Source organism: Mesocricetus auratus, unplaced genomic scaffold, assembly GCF_017639785.1.
Source record: "Mesocricetus auratus isolate SY011 unplaced genomic scaffold, BCM_Maur_2.0 Super-Scaffold_100027, whole genome shotgun sequence".
Classification (NCBI taxonomy): Eukaryota; Metazoa; Chordata; class Mammalia; order Rodentia; family Cricetidae; genus Mesocricetus; species Mesocricetus auratus.
The window spans coordinates 10,724,391-10,741,102 of record NW_024429208.1 but is presented as its reverse complement, the minus strand read 5'-3'; the positions used below and the strand labels follow the sequence as shown (position 1 = coordinate 10,741,102).

The window sequence follows — 16,712 nt, the reverse complement described above, 5'->3', positions numbered from 1 at the left end:
AAGCGTGCTCTCGCCGCCGGGGAAAGGAAAAGGAGGAGCGCTGCGCGCGGCATTCTGGGAGCGCGTGGTATTCTGGGTACCCGGAGCCCGCCATTCCCTCGCCTCACGCCTTCGCCTTCTAACGTTTGTGCCAGAACCGAAAAGGAGTCTGCGGCGAACCGGTAAGAGGGGGCCGAGGCTTCCCTAGAGGGGCAGGGGCAGGAAGGGGCCCTGCGGAGGAGCTCAGCGGGGCATCAATGGAGGGCAGGAAGCCCGGGCTGATCCAGACGCCGTCTCGCGAGCGCTTGGAACAGTTAGTTCTTAATTTACGCCTAGTCTGCACGTTCTGTGCCTTTCCGGGCCACCGATTTTCGAAGCCTGCAAGCAGTCATTTCTTAGGAATTTACCACCTTCCCCTCCGTATCGTCATTTTCAACGTCCTTTGCATCCCTACCGCCACTCTGGTCCTCTCGCGCTTTCCCACGCTGCTGCAGGAGTTCTAACAAGTTGCTCTGCTGCAGAAGGCCTGTGTTCGATCCGTTCTGTAGATGCTGCTGCGTGTTGTTGTCGTTTTTTTTTTAATTGAGCCTTTGGTGTTTCCCCACCGTTTTCAGCTTAAAAGCCACACTCCTTAAGTTGGAAGCCCTGGTTCCTCACCAAGAGAGACTGCGTTTAGCATCCTTACAGTCTCCTCGTGAACATAGGTGGTAATGCTTATCAGAGTTATAAAAGCCCTGTGCGTAGCCTCCCGTCTTTTACGGAGACTACATCGAGCGTTTGCCCTGATTGTTCTCCTATGAGCGTTTCCTGCCTGTAGCATGTATCGCTTTGTGAGCGCCTTGAGATTTTATCTGGGTCTATATCTGCTGTGAGGTACTGTAGCTTTTAATCAAATGTGTTTGCTGAGCACTTGGAATATTACTAGTGTGACAGGGGGACTTTTTAATTTGTATTGTATTTGAAAAGCTCCTTGTAAGCAGTGATTACATTTGAGGGCCATATCATAGTTCTGTCGGGGACTATAATGTGTTTGGGAACAGACAGGAGGCATGCTTCATTCCCACTGGCTTCTTCTGTCCGGCTTGCCCTCCTTCCCCAGAAAACGCAGCTCTGACATATTTGCAAAGCGTGTGGCATGCCAGTCCTTCTTTCTTAAGCTCTGAAAGGCAACTGTTGTCTCTCTCATTGACTGTAGCACAGGAAGACTCCTGCCAAGATGTCTATCGGCGTGCCGATTAAAGTCTTGCACGAGGCTGAGGGCCACATTGTGACATGTGAGACCAACACTGGCGAGGTGTACCGAGGGAAACTCATCGAGGCTGAGGACAACATGAACTGCCAGGTATCCTGCTTTGCACCCAGGAAGGAGCTGTGGCTTCTATCCTGGGGAATAAAATGGTGCTTGGGGGTCTTGACGATTGAGTTATTTACCAAATGCTTAATACATGCCAGGCACTCTTACAGTCCCTGAGATTGTTTGTATGTCAGCGCAGACTTAGTCTTGAGACAGAAAAATCATCTGAAGGCCTGATAATCATATCATCCGGCCGTACCCCAGCACTTGGGAGGCTGAGGTAGATGACCAAGAATCAAGAGTTCGAGGCCCTGAGTCTAAAGCAGCAAGGTATATTTGTTCTCTCCTGCTTGGAAGAAGTGACTCAAGAGCCAGTGTCCAGCACAGTGTATAATTTACAGACTCTAAAGCTCATGTGTTATGTGGGCTTTTTTTCTTTCAGAAAGTCTCATCTGATATAATTACCAAGTTTTGGCATGTGTTTCTGGTTTTTTTGTTTTTAGTTAAGAACTTGAGCTTAGGCCGGGCGTTGGTGGCACACACCTTTAATCCAAGCACTCTGGAGGCAGAGGCAGGCGGATCTCTGTGAGTTCAAGACCAGTCTGGTCTACAGAGAGAGTTCCAGGACAGCCTCCAAAACAGTACAGAGAAACCCTGTCTCAAAAAACCAAAAAATATATATAAGAACTTGAGTTTGGAGTCAGAAGTTTGAGTCGAACCATAATGATGACCTGAGTGTCTTTTTGGTTTTACGAGACAGGGTTTCTCTGTATTGTTTCAGAGGCTATCGGTCCAGCCCGGCCTCGAACTCACAGAGATCCGCCTGCCTCTGCCTCCCAAGTGCTGGGATTAAAGGCGTGCGCCACCACCGCCCGGCAGACCTGAGTGTCTTAATCACTGTTCTCTCTATAAAGTGAAGGTGGAGTTATTTGGATCCTCTGCTATAAATGTCAAGACGATTAAACACACACAAGGCTTACTGGGGAAGTGGCAGGGAAGGATAACAGTGAGAGAGCAGGAGTACATAGTTAATTACCATTCTTGTTGCTGTGATCAAATTTCTGGCAAGAGCAACTTAAGGAAGCTGGGTTTATTTTGACTCACAGTTTGAGGATACAGTCTCTCGAAGTTAGGAAGCAGACGACTAGACTTGCTTGTCCCTTCAGTAATTCTGAATCCACTAAGTTGGTGATATGAACCATCATAGCAGGGGTGTTTTCACTCCAGGGAAAGGAAGGCAGATGGAGCAGAAAGAGCCCCAGACTGCAGCTTGATGCTAAGGAAGGTTCATCTAAGACCAGTAACAGGAGGCAGGAACAGATTAGCCCTGATGTTTCTGCTGTGGTCAGTCACTGGCCCCTGTGAGGGGGGCTACCTTAGAGTGAGTGCTGTGGTGGACCCACAGAGTGGCAGCTCCATACACGTCTCCCAGCCTGTTGAATCTTGAAGTGGGTGAAAGGTAATGTCTCTTACTGCTCCAGGTCTAATACAAGTACCTTGGAGTTGTTACAGAGAGTTCAGCTGGCTTGTGTGTTTGCAGTGGCCAGCTCAGTGCTTTGCGCACAATAACTTAGAATATATGGTGCCTGTTACTGTATTCCACTTGAGAAAAGTAAAGGTTGGAGGTGTAAAGTGCCTTACTTAGGGTCATACCTGTGGGTCAGGTGGCCTGACTATTGCTTTTTAGGGTTTGTATTCGTTATTTTCTGTGGCTGTGATAACACATCATCAGGAGTTTATTTGGGCTTGCAGTTACAGAGGAATGAGCCCATCATGGAGGGGAGAAATGGTAATAGCAGGAAGCTGAGTGCTTACATCTTCAATAGAAAGCTTGAAGCAATGAGAGCTACCTGGAAGTGTTGGAGGGTGTTGATCTCAAAGCCTGTCCCTAGCGACATTTTCCTTCAGCAAGGCTGTATCCCCTAATCCCACCCCCAGAACACCCCATCAACACTTAGGGGCCAAGTGTGCAAATGCCTGCAACTATGGAGGACACTTTTCATTTAAACTGGTGTGGAGTGAGAGTCATCTAAGAAAAGGGAACCTCATGTGGAAGTGCCTCCATCAGATTGTCATGTAGGCAAGTCTGTGGGGCATTTACTTGACTAATGATTGATGTGTAAGAGCCCAGCTTATTACGGGCTATGCCACTCCTAGGCAGTTGTTTCTGTGACAAGAAAGGAAGCTGAAGGCTGAGCATAGTGGTGCACGCCTTTAATCCTGGCACTCGGGAGGCAGAGGCATGTGGATCTCTGAGTTCCAGGGGAGATCACAGAGAAACCCTGTTTTGATAAACGAAACAAAACAAAAAAGACATATTTGTTTTAGGGGATTTAGTTTTGGGAGTAGAATGAAAGATTTTGGATGGTGACTATTAATGCATTTATTTATTTGTTTATTTATTTATTTTCCCCGAGACAGGGTTTCTCTGTATTGTTTTGGAGGCTGTCCTGGAACTCACTCTGTAGACCAGGCTGGCCTCGAACTCACAGAGATCTGCCTGCCTCTGCCTCCCAAGTGCTGGGATTAAAGACGTGTGCCACCAACACCCGGCTATTAATGTATTTATTATGCTGCTTTATTTAAACAACTTACTGAGATGGGCCTCAAACAGCCCAACTGTAACATGAATTTGTCTAACTAGATTATGGTATTTTCAGAAGTGCAGCCCACATGATGCAACGTCACAGATGTTGGTACATTATCAGGTTACAACTTGGAGCAGTGTCTTTCTTGTGTGTGAGCTTTGCTACCTCCCTTGGCCTCCGTTCCCTCCAGAATCGGTGATAACAGATAAACGCTCACTTTGATTGACTTGTAGAGTATGTATGTAAACTGGGGTACTGGGAATTAGGACTTCATCGTGTCCTAATTTTTGCAGGGACACAATTTAGCCCATAGTACTGCCCATGTCAAATGATGAGTCTTCATTAGGTTGACCAGAGCCTAAGCACATTGCATAAAGATGAGTAGGTTGTGTAGAGCAAACCCCAGCAGGGTGGACACTGAACATTTCACTCGTGTATCTCTGGGATTGTGATGGCTCCTGCAGGTGCCCTTGCTGTCTCCTTTCTGGTCCCCAGTCCTTTAGAAATGAGGGCATCCTCCAAACACCTTCTCTACATAGTATTTTCTGTTTCTAAGCTTGAGGCAGAGCCAGGCAGGGTAGTACACAGCTACAATCCCAGCATTCAGGAAAACTGAGGCAGGGGAATCACCACAAATTCACCGCAAGCCTGGACTTTGTGACTCCATGTCTCAAAGTGACAACAAAAACCTGACAGATTTGGGACCTGAGAGGATTCCATCATAGCCACTTCTTTCCCTGTGGTGATAATTATTTATGATCTAATAAAGCCACTGGGGATCAGAATGCAAAGCTAGCCACAGCCATAGAGCCAAGCAGTGGTGGTGCACACCTTTAATCCCAGGACTCAGGAGACAGAGGTAGATGGATCTCTGTGAGTCCAAGACCACCCTGGGCTACAGGAGAGTGAATCAGCCAAAAAGAATAACAGAGCTCACATCTTTGATTAGGAAGATATAAAAGGCAGCACAGGGTTTCATGTGAGATTTAGTTTCCAGACAGGGAAAGAGCATTGTACTCTTTAGAATTCATGGAGACAGGATCACCCATTTCAGTCTGATGTAGAGGTAAGAGCTAGTGGCTGACTGCTTTGTTTTCCTGACCTTCAGCTTGAATCCCAATATCTGTCTCTGGGTTTTTATTTGTGTTACACTACCCTATATGTATTGGCATAGACAGACTTCTTTAACCTGTGTGTTTAAATAGATATAGCTTAGAAAAATTATGTAGTAGGATATTCTTTTTGCAATGCTAGTGATAGTATTCATCTAGTGTTCTCCCTACTCAGCTATGCCCCTATCTCTTTATATGGTAGTTTCAAAGTAAGGAAATGGGCCATGGTGTAGCTGAGCTTGATTAGAAACACAGGTATCTGGTACTTAGACTGTAAATCTGAATTCCTGTGCTTTTAGTAAAGGTGCATTCATGTGTGAGGCAGAGCAGAAGGAAATCTTTTTTAGATATATGAGATACAGGTTTTCTGGCATTCAGATTTAGGAGATCCTATTAGATGATGTTCTTAGATGCTGGAGAGATGGCTCAAAGATTGGGAACACTGGTTGCTCTTTAAGAAGACGTGGGTTCAATTCTCAGGACCCACATGGCATCTTTACAACATCTGTAACTCCAGTTCCAGGGGATCTGATGTCCTCTTCTGGCCTCTGAGGGCACCTGCACACGCATGCATATACGTTAAACAAATGAGTAGACATATCCTTTTTTTTTTTGGTTTTTACAAGACAGGGTTTCTCTGTATTGTTTTGGAGGCTGTTGGTCCAGCCCAGCCTCGAACTCACAGAGATCTGCCTGCCTCTGCCTCCCGAGTGCTGGGATTAAAGGTGCGCGCCACCACCGCCCGGCAACATATCCCTTTTTTAAACAAATGATGTTCTACCAGTATCACTGTGTGAAAACCCTCTTTTAGGATCCTCAGAGCCTTGACACTGCTAAGGAAGTACTATCCCACTGAACCACACACCCAGAATTTAATTGTTTTAACAGTTTGTTGTATTATGTTTGTGTCGTTTGAAAGTATGGAGAGGGAGAGAACTGATTCTGACCATAACACACATACCTGTAGCATGCGAACATATGTGCACATATATACACAAAGAAATGCAATAATTTAAAAGGGAAAGAAAAACCAAAAGCTTTAAGGTGATGTTTTTGAATCTCCTGAACTCTGTTCTCTGTTAAGTGCTGAGACATTTCTCAGCCTTTTGCTTGTTTGTTTGTGGGATGGGAGTGTTTTTATTTTTTCATCTCTTCAAACCTAAGTCTGTCCTTAACTGTACTGACTTTCCTATCTCCTCCCAGGGATTTTTTTTTTTAAATATGGAACGCTTCACGAATTTGCGTGTCATCCTTGCGCAGGGGCCATGCTAATCTTCTCTGTATCGTTCCAATTTTTTTTTTTTTTAGTATATGTGCTGCTGAAGCGAGCACTCCTCCCAGGGATTTTATGATTACAAGTGTGTACTACGATGACCAGCTTCATAATTTTTACTGTGTGATCTTTTCTAAACCATATTCCAGGATGCTAATACCAAAGACATTGTATAGTTTTTTTTAGGATGGAATGTTACAGTAATACATATATATTATTTTTACCAATATGGTGATTTGAATGTAATTGGTCCCAATTATCTTGTAGGGAGCAGCACTGCTAGAAGGTGTGGTTTCTTTTGGAGTCAATATGGCTTTATTGGAGGAAGTGTGCCACTGTGGGGGCGGGCTTTGAGGTTTCCTATGCACTGATACCCAGTGTCTCAGTCAACATCGCATTGCCTGCACGTTGTAGGACTCAGAACTACTTCTCCCTTACCACGTCTGCCTGCGTGCGCCATGCTCCCCACCATGATGATAATGGACTAAACCTCTGAGACTGTAAACGAGCCACCCAGATTAAATGTTTTCTTTGTGGGACTGGAGAGAGGACCCGGGTTCAATTCCCAGTACCCACATGGCACCTCACAACTGTCTGTACCTCCTGTTTCAGGGAATCCAACACCTTCACACAGATATAAATGCAGGCAAAACACCAATGTACATAAAAATAAATTATTAAAAATGTTTTCCTTGTAAAAGTTGCTGTGGTCATGGTGTCTCTTTACAGCAATGGAAACCCTAAGATACATGTCATTGACACTTGCCCAGTTAAAAGTGAATATGTTATAAAATGGATGCTTTAGAGGAAAGGTGTGTGTGTATAGACATTTAACATACAAAAGTAATGACTTTATTGCTAATATGCTGATTATCATGTATAGACGGCACTAATAATCTACCACTGAAAACAAAGGTAGTAAGGCTGCTGAAAGGGCCTGGCCAGTTAGCATGTTCTTCCTGGAAGTGACTTGGTCTGCCAGTCAGTCTTTTGATACAGTAACTCTACCTCCAGCTCTTAGCTCAGAGGCTTAGAACACTGGTTGCTCTTCCAGAGGCCCTGAGTTCAATTCCCAGCAACCATATGGTGGCTCACAACATTTGTAATGAGATGGGGTTCCCTTTTCTGGTATGCAAGCATACCTACAGGCAGGACACTGTATATATAATAAATATATCTTTTTTAAAATAAGAAAATGATGAGTATGTATTTGGTTTATCATCATAATGGCAGTAAATATAATTTAAGAAGAGAATACTAGTCGAATCTATTTCATCATGCATTAAGAAATAAAATTCTTAGAAATTTGAGTGGAAAAACGTGGTAGAGTAGGTAGGTTCTACAGAAACTAAAATGGTGCTTTAGGGACCATGAGGGCACTCTTCTGTCTACTTGGCTGTGGCAAGCCCCCTCCATAGATAAATGATATGCATGGAATTATTATCCTACAAAATTACAGCCTATAAGAAACTTATCCAGGATTGGGTCAGATTGAAAAAGCAAACTGACACCAGGAGTTAGAGATTTCTCAGTGCGTTGTGGTTTTTGAGACAGTTTCACTGTGTGGCCCAGGCCAGCCTGAAACTTGGAATCATCTTGCTTCCCAGTCACTGGGATGACAGACAAACATCACCATCCCTGGCTGTGTATGCTCTTTAGCTTGGGGGAAGAAAGCAGTGTTTAGGCTATAGGAACTATTTTCAAGTGAGTTGTGTTTTCTGTGCTTCTTTGCCCTGTGACATTTGTGCATGTGTTTCCTAAGAACAAAGATAGAGCGGTGAATCACTTGAAATCAGTGGCAGTGAGTTGAATATCCAGCATGGGTGTGTACAGTCAGCCTCGAGTGTGTGCACAGTTAGCATGTCAGCAGTCCTGGCAGTTGTGGCCGTACAGAAAAAGAAGAGCCACCTCTGAGACTTGGTGTCCCCTGTGCTCTCAAAACAGGGATCACTTTGATAATGGATGTGAGAAAGCCTCCCTACTGAAAGAAGTCAGTTTTGCACGGTTGACCAGTTGGATGGTCCCTCATTAGCTCAGTTCTGATGCTACAGGGAGAAAACACTGGTATCACGGATTGAGGTCTCAGTCCTCAAGACTGTCCTCTCTTTAGGTGGCACTGAAAGCCCCAGTTTGTTTCAACTGAACTGTGCTTCTGACCCCGGGTAAAAGTTGATGTTCCTACTACCTCTCCCTTAGGTTTGACCAACCTTTGTTTAAGCAGCTCTCAGATTTCAGCGGAAAGCATTTGCAAGTTTCTTGTTGGAGGTAGAACAAAGGATACAGATGCATCAAGCAAGGCCTAGGGACAGGGACTCCATTTCCGTGCCTCTTCATGATGGACCACCCTCCAAGAACTTGCTGTCTGGAAGTTCGCTGAAGCATGTGCCTTCAGATTTTATGGAAATTTAAGTGAATAGACAGGGCTAAAATATGGATAGCCATGTAAAAACGTAATTTGGACAACAACAACACAACTTATGCTAACAGGCTAAGTCTGTAGACAGGACTTCTGCTTCCCTTAGTACTAGCAATGGAACATGGTAGGCAAGGGATCTACCGTTGAACTATGTCTCTAGCCCAGGCATTGCTGTTTCTAAAATGAAAGCCAGGGGTAGAGACAACTCCAGAACAAAAAGACAGATGAAAATTTGTTTCTCTACCAACCTGAGGGAAGAGGAATTCTGGCTTTTGTGGACGGTCTTAAAAAAGGATCTATGAGGCCATGAACAAAATACCATATTACTTCACAATCCCGTATCACACATTCTCCATCTTGGTCCACAGGTGTCATTTCAGTGAATATCTAGTCTATGTTATTCATTGTGGCTGTTTATGTTCCTGCCTGACTTTCAGGAAAACTTATGTGCTTGTGCCTGGAGAGATGACTCAGCAGCTAAGAACCCTTGCTGCTTTCCAGAGGGCCAGTGTTGGGGTCCTAGCACTCGGGATCTTAACCCCACTGCCCCTAGCTTATGCAGTCACCCACATACTACACTTGAGTAAAGTAAATCTTTAACCCTGTCTTAAGTATTTTACATGCAATTGAGATACACCTAGTGTTTGAGAGATGCCTTTGGATTTATGATGCACACACGGGGCTTTGCTTGGGACCGTGTTGCCATTTGTTTAATAGCAGGGTAGGAAATGCATTAGAACACTAACTGTTTCAGTGTTGAAATACTTGTCAGGTGACATTGAAAACCTATCTTAGGACATTAGTAGAAGCGCCTGGTTTAAGTCTTGTTGGATCTGTGTGACAGCCTCATGGAGATTCTCAAGGCACAGTGAGGAGATGCTGAGTAGTAGGGAAGGAGATTAGGCTTAACAATTGTACATCAGCAAAATAGATATTACAGCTCAGATAGACATTACTGGGTTTGTTATGCCCTAGGTAGTTTAGACAACATTTAGACATACTTTGCCTTGTTTAATTTGATTTTTAACAGTGCCAGGAAGGTGGTGTATTGCCCTTGGCACTTGAGGGCAGTGTGACTTTGTGCAGGAGGATAGAGTGAGTAAAGGTGGACCTTCAGGGACAGCTCTGCCTGCCTCTGGCAGGTTGTGCTTCTCCCATAGGGTTTCGTGGTGTGGCCAGTCATCTGCTTGCCGTCCATACCCATGCTCAGCAAATGTGGCTTGTGTGGAGTCCTCTAGCAGGGAAGGAGGGAACTGGGCTCAGAGAATTCTGAAGATGTGCTCAAGGGTTACACCTGTGTAAGATGGCAAAGCTTAGCTCTCATCCTCAGGCCACTCCAGTGTCTCCTACAGAGTCACAAGTATGTCTGGAATTGAGGAGGTTGTGTGGAGTCTAGTTTCTTTGACTGAGTAAGCTAATCATAACTGCTTATTTGTGGTAACGGAAGTTCTGGTACTTGTCCAGTGAACTATGTGATTTTAAGGAAATGGCAATAGGAAGCCTGCAGCTGGTTGGTGGAAGACAGGACCTTCTTGCCCTCGAACATAGAACAGGAACAGTGGTTTGAAATCCTAGAAGCCACTCCTGTTGCTCAGATAAAGTAGGGTTGGCCTCAGAGCATTGATAGGTTTTGGTTTTCACTGTTGGTATTCAAGTAGAGACCACCTGTCCATTTAGAACAAACAAGGGAGGAAGACAGAACATTTAGAGTCCTGGGCGATGATGCAGCTGAAGATGATCAGTAAGCAAATTGACCCAGTCTTAGAAAGACAAGTTTTTCTCTCATTTGCAGGTCCTAAATTTTGTAGTCACTTAAAATCATATATGTAAATGGAAAATTGTCAGGAGGCAAATGAAAGAAGTTAAGTTGTTTTGGGGATAAGGGGGACCAACGGGGGGGGAGAAAGGGGAAACAGGTAGAGAGCTAAGTTCAGTGTACAGCATATACATGGAGAAATTTTTAAAAATCTGGGAGATGGCACATCTTTGCAATGTGGGGTTCACCCAGTCTAGATAAAATGTAGTCCTCTTCTGCCCAGAGGACAGCAACAAGTAATTGTGATAGGGACACCTATTGAAATTGGTACAGGCACTTTGTGTGGTTTCCTGTTCTCATGGGTCCCTGACTGGGTTCATGGAGGCTCCTCCTTCTCTTCACCGTACACCTACTCGTGTTGGCACAGTGCTAGCCATCTCTCCATCCACAAACGTGAGTGACTCCCAGTCTGACTCCCCTAGCACTGCGCAGATAGGTGTGCTGCTTCAGCCCTGCTGCCCACGGCTTCCTCTCCTTGTGCGAGTGCTGGGAGCAGGCGCCGCAACATTCCCTTCTCAGTCCGCAGTCATCTGCCGCCCGAATGTACACTAAGAGTCTTAACTGTATCCAGTGCATATTGAAGTGCCAGCAGTTCCACAGGAAGCTACAGTTTGGACATGACGTTAGAAAGACTGCCCCTGTCATTCACAGGTTTCCAGGAGGCAGTGCAAGCTGGACTCTGCATTGAGCTCAGTAGTTCAGCCTGGTGTCCCCCTGCATATCAGCTGTTTGACTGTAATCTGTAAACGTGGGAGAGCTCAACTACCTCTGGCATTTCTGTGAAATGCACAGTCCCTGATGTGCACAGGAATTCCCAACCATTGCTCCAGTTTTGTCTGGCTTTTTTTTTTTTTTTAAGATTTATTTATTACATATACAGTGTTCTACCTACATGCCAGAAGAGGGCACCAGATTGAATTGTAGATGGTTGTGAGCCACCATGTGGTTGCTGGGAATTGAACTCAGGACCCCTGGAAGAGCAGCCAGTGCTCTTAACCTCTGAGCCATCTCTCCAGCCCCTTGTCTGGCTTTTTTATTTTTTAGATTTATTCTATCTTATGTGTATGGGTATTTTTGCCTGCGCATGTGCGTGTGTGCGCGCGCCACATTTGCCCCTGGTGCCATGGGTCCCCTGCAACTGGAATAGCAGACAATTGTGAGCCACTATGTGGATGCCGGGAATTGAACCCAGGTCCTCTAGAGGAGCACTTAGTGCTCTTAAATGCTGAGCCATTTCTCCAGCCCCTTGCCTAGCTTTTTTATGCTGGCGTCAGGCTTTTGTATTTCTGAACTTACTCCAGTTAAGGCTCCCAGGCTTTGTGTACTTCAGTGCTGTGACCCTTGCAAATCAGTTGGTGATTCCCTTCCAGATGTCCAACATCACAGTCACCTACAGAGATGGCCGGGTGGCACAGCTGGAACAGGTGTACATACGTGGCAGCAAGATCCGATTTCTGATTTTGCCTGACATGCTGAAAAATGCACCCATGCTAAAGAGTATGAAAAATAAGAATCAAGGTTCGGGGGCTGGCCGAGGAAAAGCTGCTATCCTGAAGGCCCAAGGTAGGTGCTTTGGGAGCAGGCTCCAGAGTCTCCTGCTTACCCTGTTTCTTTTAGGGAAAGGCCCTGTTGTTGCATGGGGACGGGTAATGCTGACCGTACAGGTCTTCACATTCATACTGCTGCTATGCCCTGTCCTGACTACCCCCAAGCTGGAGAAATCCTTGGTACTGGAGGGTTTTCCCTGTTGGACCTTTCCTGCCTTACTTGATCCTATCACGGAGTTTAGTAAAATCCCAAATCTCCTTGGGGGAAAAAAACGATGCAGATTCCTTGAGCAAGGTTGGTGGCCCATACCTATAATCGCAGCACTAAGAAAGAGGCTGAGGCAGAGGCCAGCCTGAACTACACATTAATGCCCTGGAGAGGCAGGCAGAGAGAACCCTGTCTTAAGTGAGATGGTCTTATAGTGAAGGCCCTTCTTTCTCAGAAATTCATCCAAGAGGGCTAAGCAGCGTGCTCTAGTCTAGGGAGGATGTGAATTGTCACGTGACACAGAACGGGACCTTAGAACTGTACGTGACACACACACACACACACCACACCCATTCACCAGCGATAGAAAGGGGACAACAAACCAAACAGCCCCACTCCAGTCTGTGTTGATGAGCCAGTAAGCTTCTCAGGCTACTTGGCATGGCGGCCCTTGCTGTTTCACTGGAGTCCCTCAGCTAACCATCCACTTTCTCTGTTTCTCACCTCCTGACAGTGTGCAGCTGGGGCAGGGCCACTCAAGATGTGTAGCCTTGACTGTCCTATAGACCAGGCAGGTCTCGAACTCACAGAGATCCGACTGCCTCTGCCTTCGCCTCCCGGGTGCAGGGATTAAAGGCGTGTGCCACCAACGCCTGGCTTTTTGTTAATTTTTAAAGCTGCATGAATGAACTTGTTTGTGGGGAAGGGGACAGCTTGTCAGAATCACCTCTTCCTTCTACATGGGGTTCTGGGGATTGAACTTACATCAGCACGATCTGCAGCAAGCACCTTTACTTGCCATCCTGTGTTTCCATTTTCTTAAATTTGACATTAAAGCCCTCCTTTGAGACAAACCAGCAGTGTAACCACACTGGCCCCCCAGTGACTGCTTAGCTGCTCTTAGAGGCGCCCAATTATAGTTTATATTTAGGTCCCTGAAGAGTTCTGTTGTGTTATTTATTGCATGTTTTATATGTGAGGTGGCTTCTATGTTTAAAGATAGAGCGGTTTTATTTTTTGGTTTGTTTGTTTTCTTTTGTTTTAAGACTTCTAAAAAAGCTGATAAAATCTTGGGACCAGCGATGGCTTGGTGGTAAAGGTGGTTGTCACGTAAGCCTGACAGAAGTTGTCCTCTGACCTCTGCCTGCACACAGTACACACAGACATGAATAAATAAAAACAAGTATGAGAGAAAATTTTCCCTTTGCCCCCAAGAGGGCTGCTCTTGCTGTCCTAGTGATCCTAGCTGTCCGTCAGTGCCAGTCATTGCTGTGCGCTTCACCAGTAGGTTTTCCCCGGCCACTGCCTGCTGCTGAGCCACCTGTGCCTTTCCCAGCCCCTGGCTCTGGTCCCCATCAGCAGGTGCATGGGTTCCCATCAGACTCCTCCCTCGGGACTGCTCCATGTTCCTGGGCACGTAGGTCACGGACTGGGAGACTTGTGCCTTTTAATGGGTATTGTTATTTTGTTTTGTTATTAAGCATTTCTTTCATGCCAAAAAACCCAAGGAATAATAAACCCCCTTACCCACTTAGTATATGTGTTGGAGAGTTTCAGAAGTGAATTGAGGGCAGGGTGGTGTAGCTCAGTGGGTAAAGAACTTGCCACACAGTATGAATACCTGAGTTCAGTCCATTCATGGTAGCACCTGCTTGTAATCCCAGCATTGACAAGACCAAGATGGGTCCCTGGACACCCTAGCCAGCCAGTCTAGACTTCTTGGCAAGCCCCAGGCCAGTGACAGACCTTGTCTCAAGAACAAAGTAATGAATGATTCATGAGGAACAATACTTGAGGTTTTCCCGTCTTCTATGTACACACACATGCGCGTGCGCGCACCCTCCCTCCCTTCCCTTCCCTTACACCATACAAAGTAAATTGAATGCATCTAGATGGCATATTGGTTTGTCATAGGTCAGCATCTTTCCTGTTGTACTCAGACTACTGTCAGCACTGCCTACCACTCTGATAACCGGGCATCGGTGCCAGCTTACACTCCTTTTCCCCGTCCCTGTGACAGGCAGTGATTTGGGGTAATGCTGGTCTAGGTGCCTTTCAGGTCCCTTCCAGAGCTGATGCCCAGCTTGTCATGAGCACTCCCAAACACTCTGACCTCTCCTCTTCTTCCTTTCAGTGGCTGCAAGAGGAAGAGGGCGTGGAATGGGCCGTGGAAACATCTTCCAAAAGCGAAGATAATTTTCTCTGTGGAAGAAAACTTTGTCCTTTTTTTTTCTTAGGTTATCGTAGATTGGAGGAAAGCTACATGTGCATATGTCGTAGCTTTTCTTTTGATATTTCTCTTTGTATCAGAGAAACTGTTAAACTTAATAAAATTGGTTGTTTTGTGGTTTGTTTATGTGAGGGTTTGTTTTCTTTTGTTTTTAAGGAAATAAGAACTGTGTTCATTTTGTAGTTTGCTTTGGCAGCAGTTTAAAATCTGACACCCATGGACATGTGCCGGGAGAATGCCAGTACTTTTCAAATAGCAGTTATTGATAAGAGTTCAGGTGTTGTGCCAGCCAGTTTCTAGTTGAGCCGGGAAAAGGCTAACTCAGGGAATCTCCAGTAGCTGCGTTAGCTTTGACATGTGCACTCGGCGTGGCACTTTTCTTAGTCAGCCTTTGTGGAGCTCCATCAACCTGACCTGTGAAGATGTCTCAGGCCTGATGAGCACTCGTTACCCTAGCCCCTCAGCATTTGAGCACAGTCTTCTGACACTAAAAAGTAATCCAGAAGCTCCCGGGGGTCCCTGTCTGTGACTGCTCTACTGGCTCCACACAGTGTAGTTAGTGTCTCAGCATTGGCTAGCACATTAATTATTAGCAAGGGAGGATAAGTATTTGCCACAAACACAGGTTGGGAAAACAGCCTGAATCATTCAACTATTGGAAAGAAAGTGTTGCCAAAGGTTCGTTCTGGAATGAGCTACAGCAGAGCCCTCAAGAGGAAGGGTCAGTCCCTCTGTTTTTTTTTTTTTTGTTTGTTTGTTTGTTTGTTTTGTTTTTGTTTTTTGTTTTGCTTATTCACATCTTAAATTTGCAATCCTCTTTGAGACCCTTGGCCTAAGATTATTTATTTATTGCCTATTTATTTGGCCATATTCCTTTACCACACAGCTGCAACCAACACTCTTATAATTTTCCTTTTGAGTGAATTTCGTGTCAGCTTAAAACATTGATTTGTTACCTCCACCAACGTGACTTACATTGGCTGTCTCCTCAGGATTGGAATCAAGCAGAAGCTTGCAGCATAAGCAGGCAAACTCCACCCAGGAAGCCATCATGGATGAGCATAGTCACTAGCTGCTTATGTGGTGAAATATTAACATCTGTACACACCAGCAGCAATGCTTTCTGCCCTCAGCCATGGCTGTGGGTTGCAGAAAAAGGGGTGGTGGTGGAAGGGGCAGTTGAAACAGGTTCTCTATGTAGGCCTTCCTGACCAAGTCCTACTTGCTATGTAGCCAAGTGACCTCAAATTCAGAGATGCACTTGCATCTGCTTCCTGAGTGCTGTGATGAAAGGTGTGCCACCATGCCCAGCTAAAAGCAAAATCTTGAATTCATCCTGGCCTCTACCTCTGTAGAACTCCATGCAGAAGGGACAGGGCGAGTCCTTATTTCTCAAGGGAGCCCTATTTTGTACTGAAAACTGCCTCTTTAGGTTGAGCATAGTGGTTCACACAACCCCAGCACTCAAGAGGCAGGGGCAGGTGGATGCCTACGAGTTCAGGGTAGACTGAGACACAGTTATTGAGGATGCACGCCAGCACACATGTGGACGCCAGGGAACAGCTTTTGGGAGTTGTTCCTTCCACCCTCTTGGGAATCAGACATGCGTTGTCGGGCTTACCCTGAAACAAGCAATTCTACCCATCTCTTTTTTCCTGCTTCTTTTCCAGTGTGTCTGTGTGCTTACTCCTGGCTGTCCCAGTTTTCTGCACTCTCTTGGATTCCTTCTCCTGGCTATTGTGTGTCTTCCTCATCACCTGTCTTCCTGATTGTAATTCTGTATCTACCATATTGTTACATTGTGACTGATTAAATTATTACTGGTGAGCCATGTAATTGCTGAAGTAATAACATCCTTGCCAATACTTATCTTGGCTTTAGTTGCTGTATATTCCAAACTCAAATAAAGACCTTGAGTCCTTATCTGCTATCAGTTTTTTATCTGTACCATACGAATTGGTATGACCTCTTGCTATGACCTCTTGCGTGTTTTCCGTTTTCCTGGGCTTAGCTTGTTTTCCATGTAGGTTCTTCCTCTTGGTTTATTGTTTTGTAATGGGCTGGAGAGATGGCTCAGCTGTTAACGGCTAGGCTCACAAGCAAAACTTTGTACTTTTGAGACTACCTTTCTGATAATTAAAGTTGGAACTGGCTGTCCGTCACATTGAATGACTATTCCTGGGAGAGATGAGCAAGTATCTACTCATCCCAGATAAGGAATCAACAGTAGACCGAAGTCCAACTTGGTG

General features: G+C 45.4%; 1 protein-coding gene and 1 non-coding gene across 2 annotated transcripts; one reads left to right on the top strand and one right to left on the bottom strand.

Annotated features, from left to right (window-relative positions):
• The first annotated feature begins 25 nt into the window (after window positions 1-25).
• On the top strand, window positions 26-14,589 carry Snrpd3 (small nuclear ribonucleoprotein D3 polypeptide). Its single transcript, XM_005070757.4, has 4 exons — window positions 26-161; window positions 1,175-1,321; window positions 11,849-12,041; window positions 14,368-14,589. The coding sequence occupies exons 2-4, from the start codon at window positions 1,196-1,198 to the stop codon at window positions 14,427-14,429; spliced, it is 381 nt and encodes a 126-aa protein (XP_005070814.1). The 5' UTR covers window positions 26-161; window positions 1,175-1,195; the 3' UTR covers window positions 14,430-14,589.
• Window positions 6,189-6,297, bottom strand: LOC121134402. The gene has a single exon (XR_005871475.1). It is a non-coding gene; the product is annotated as a U6 spliceosomal RNA (small nuclear RNA).
• Window positions 14,590-16,712: the final 2,123 nt, after the last annotated feature.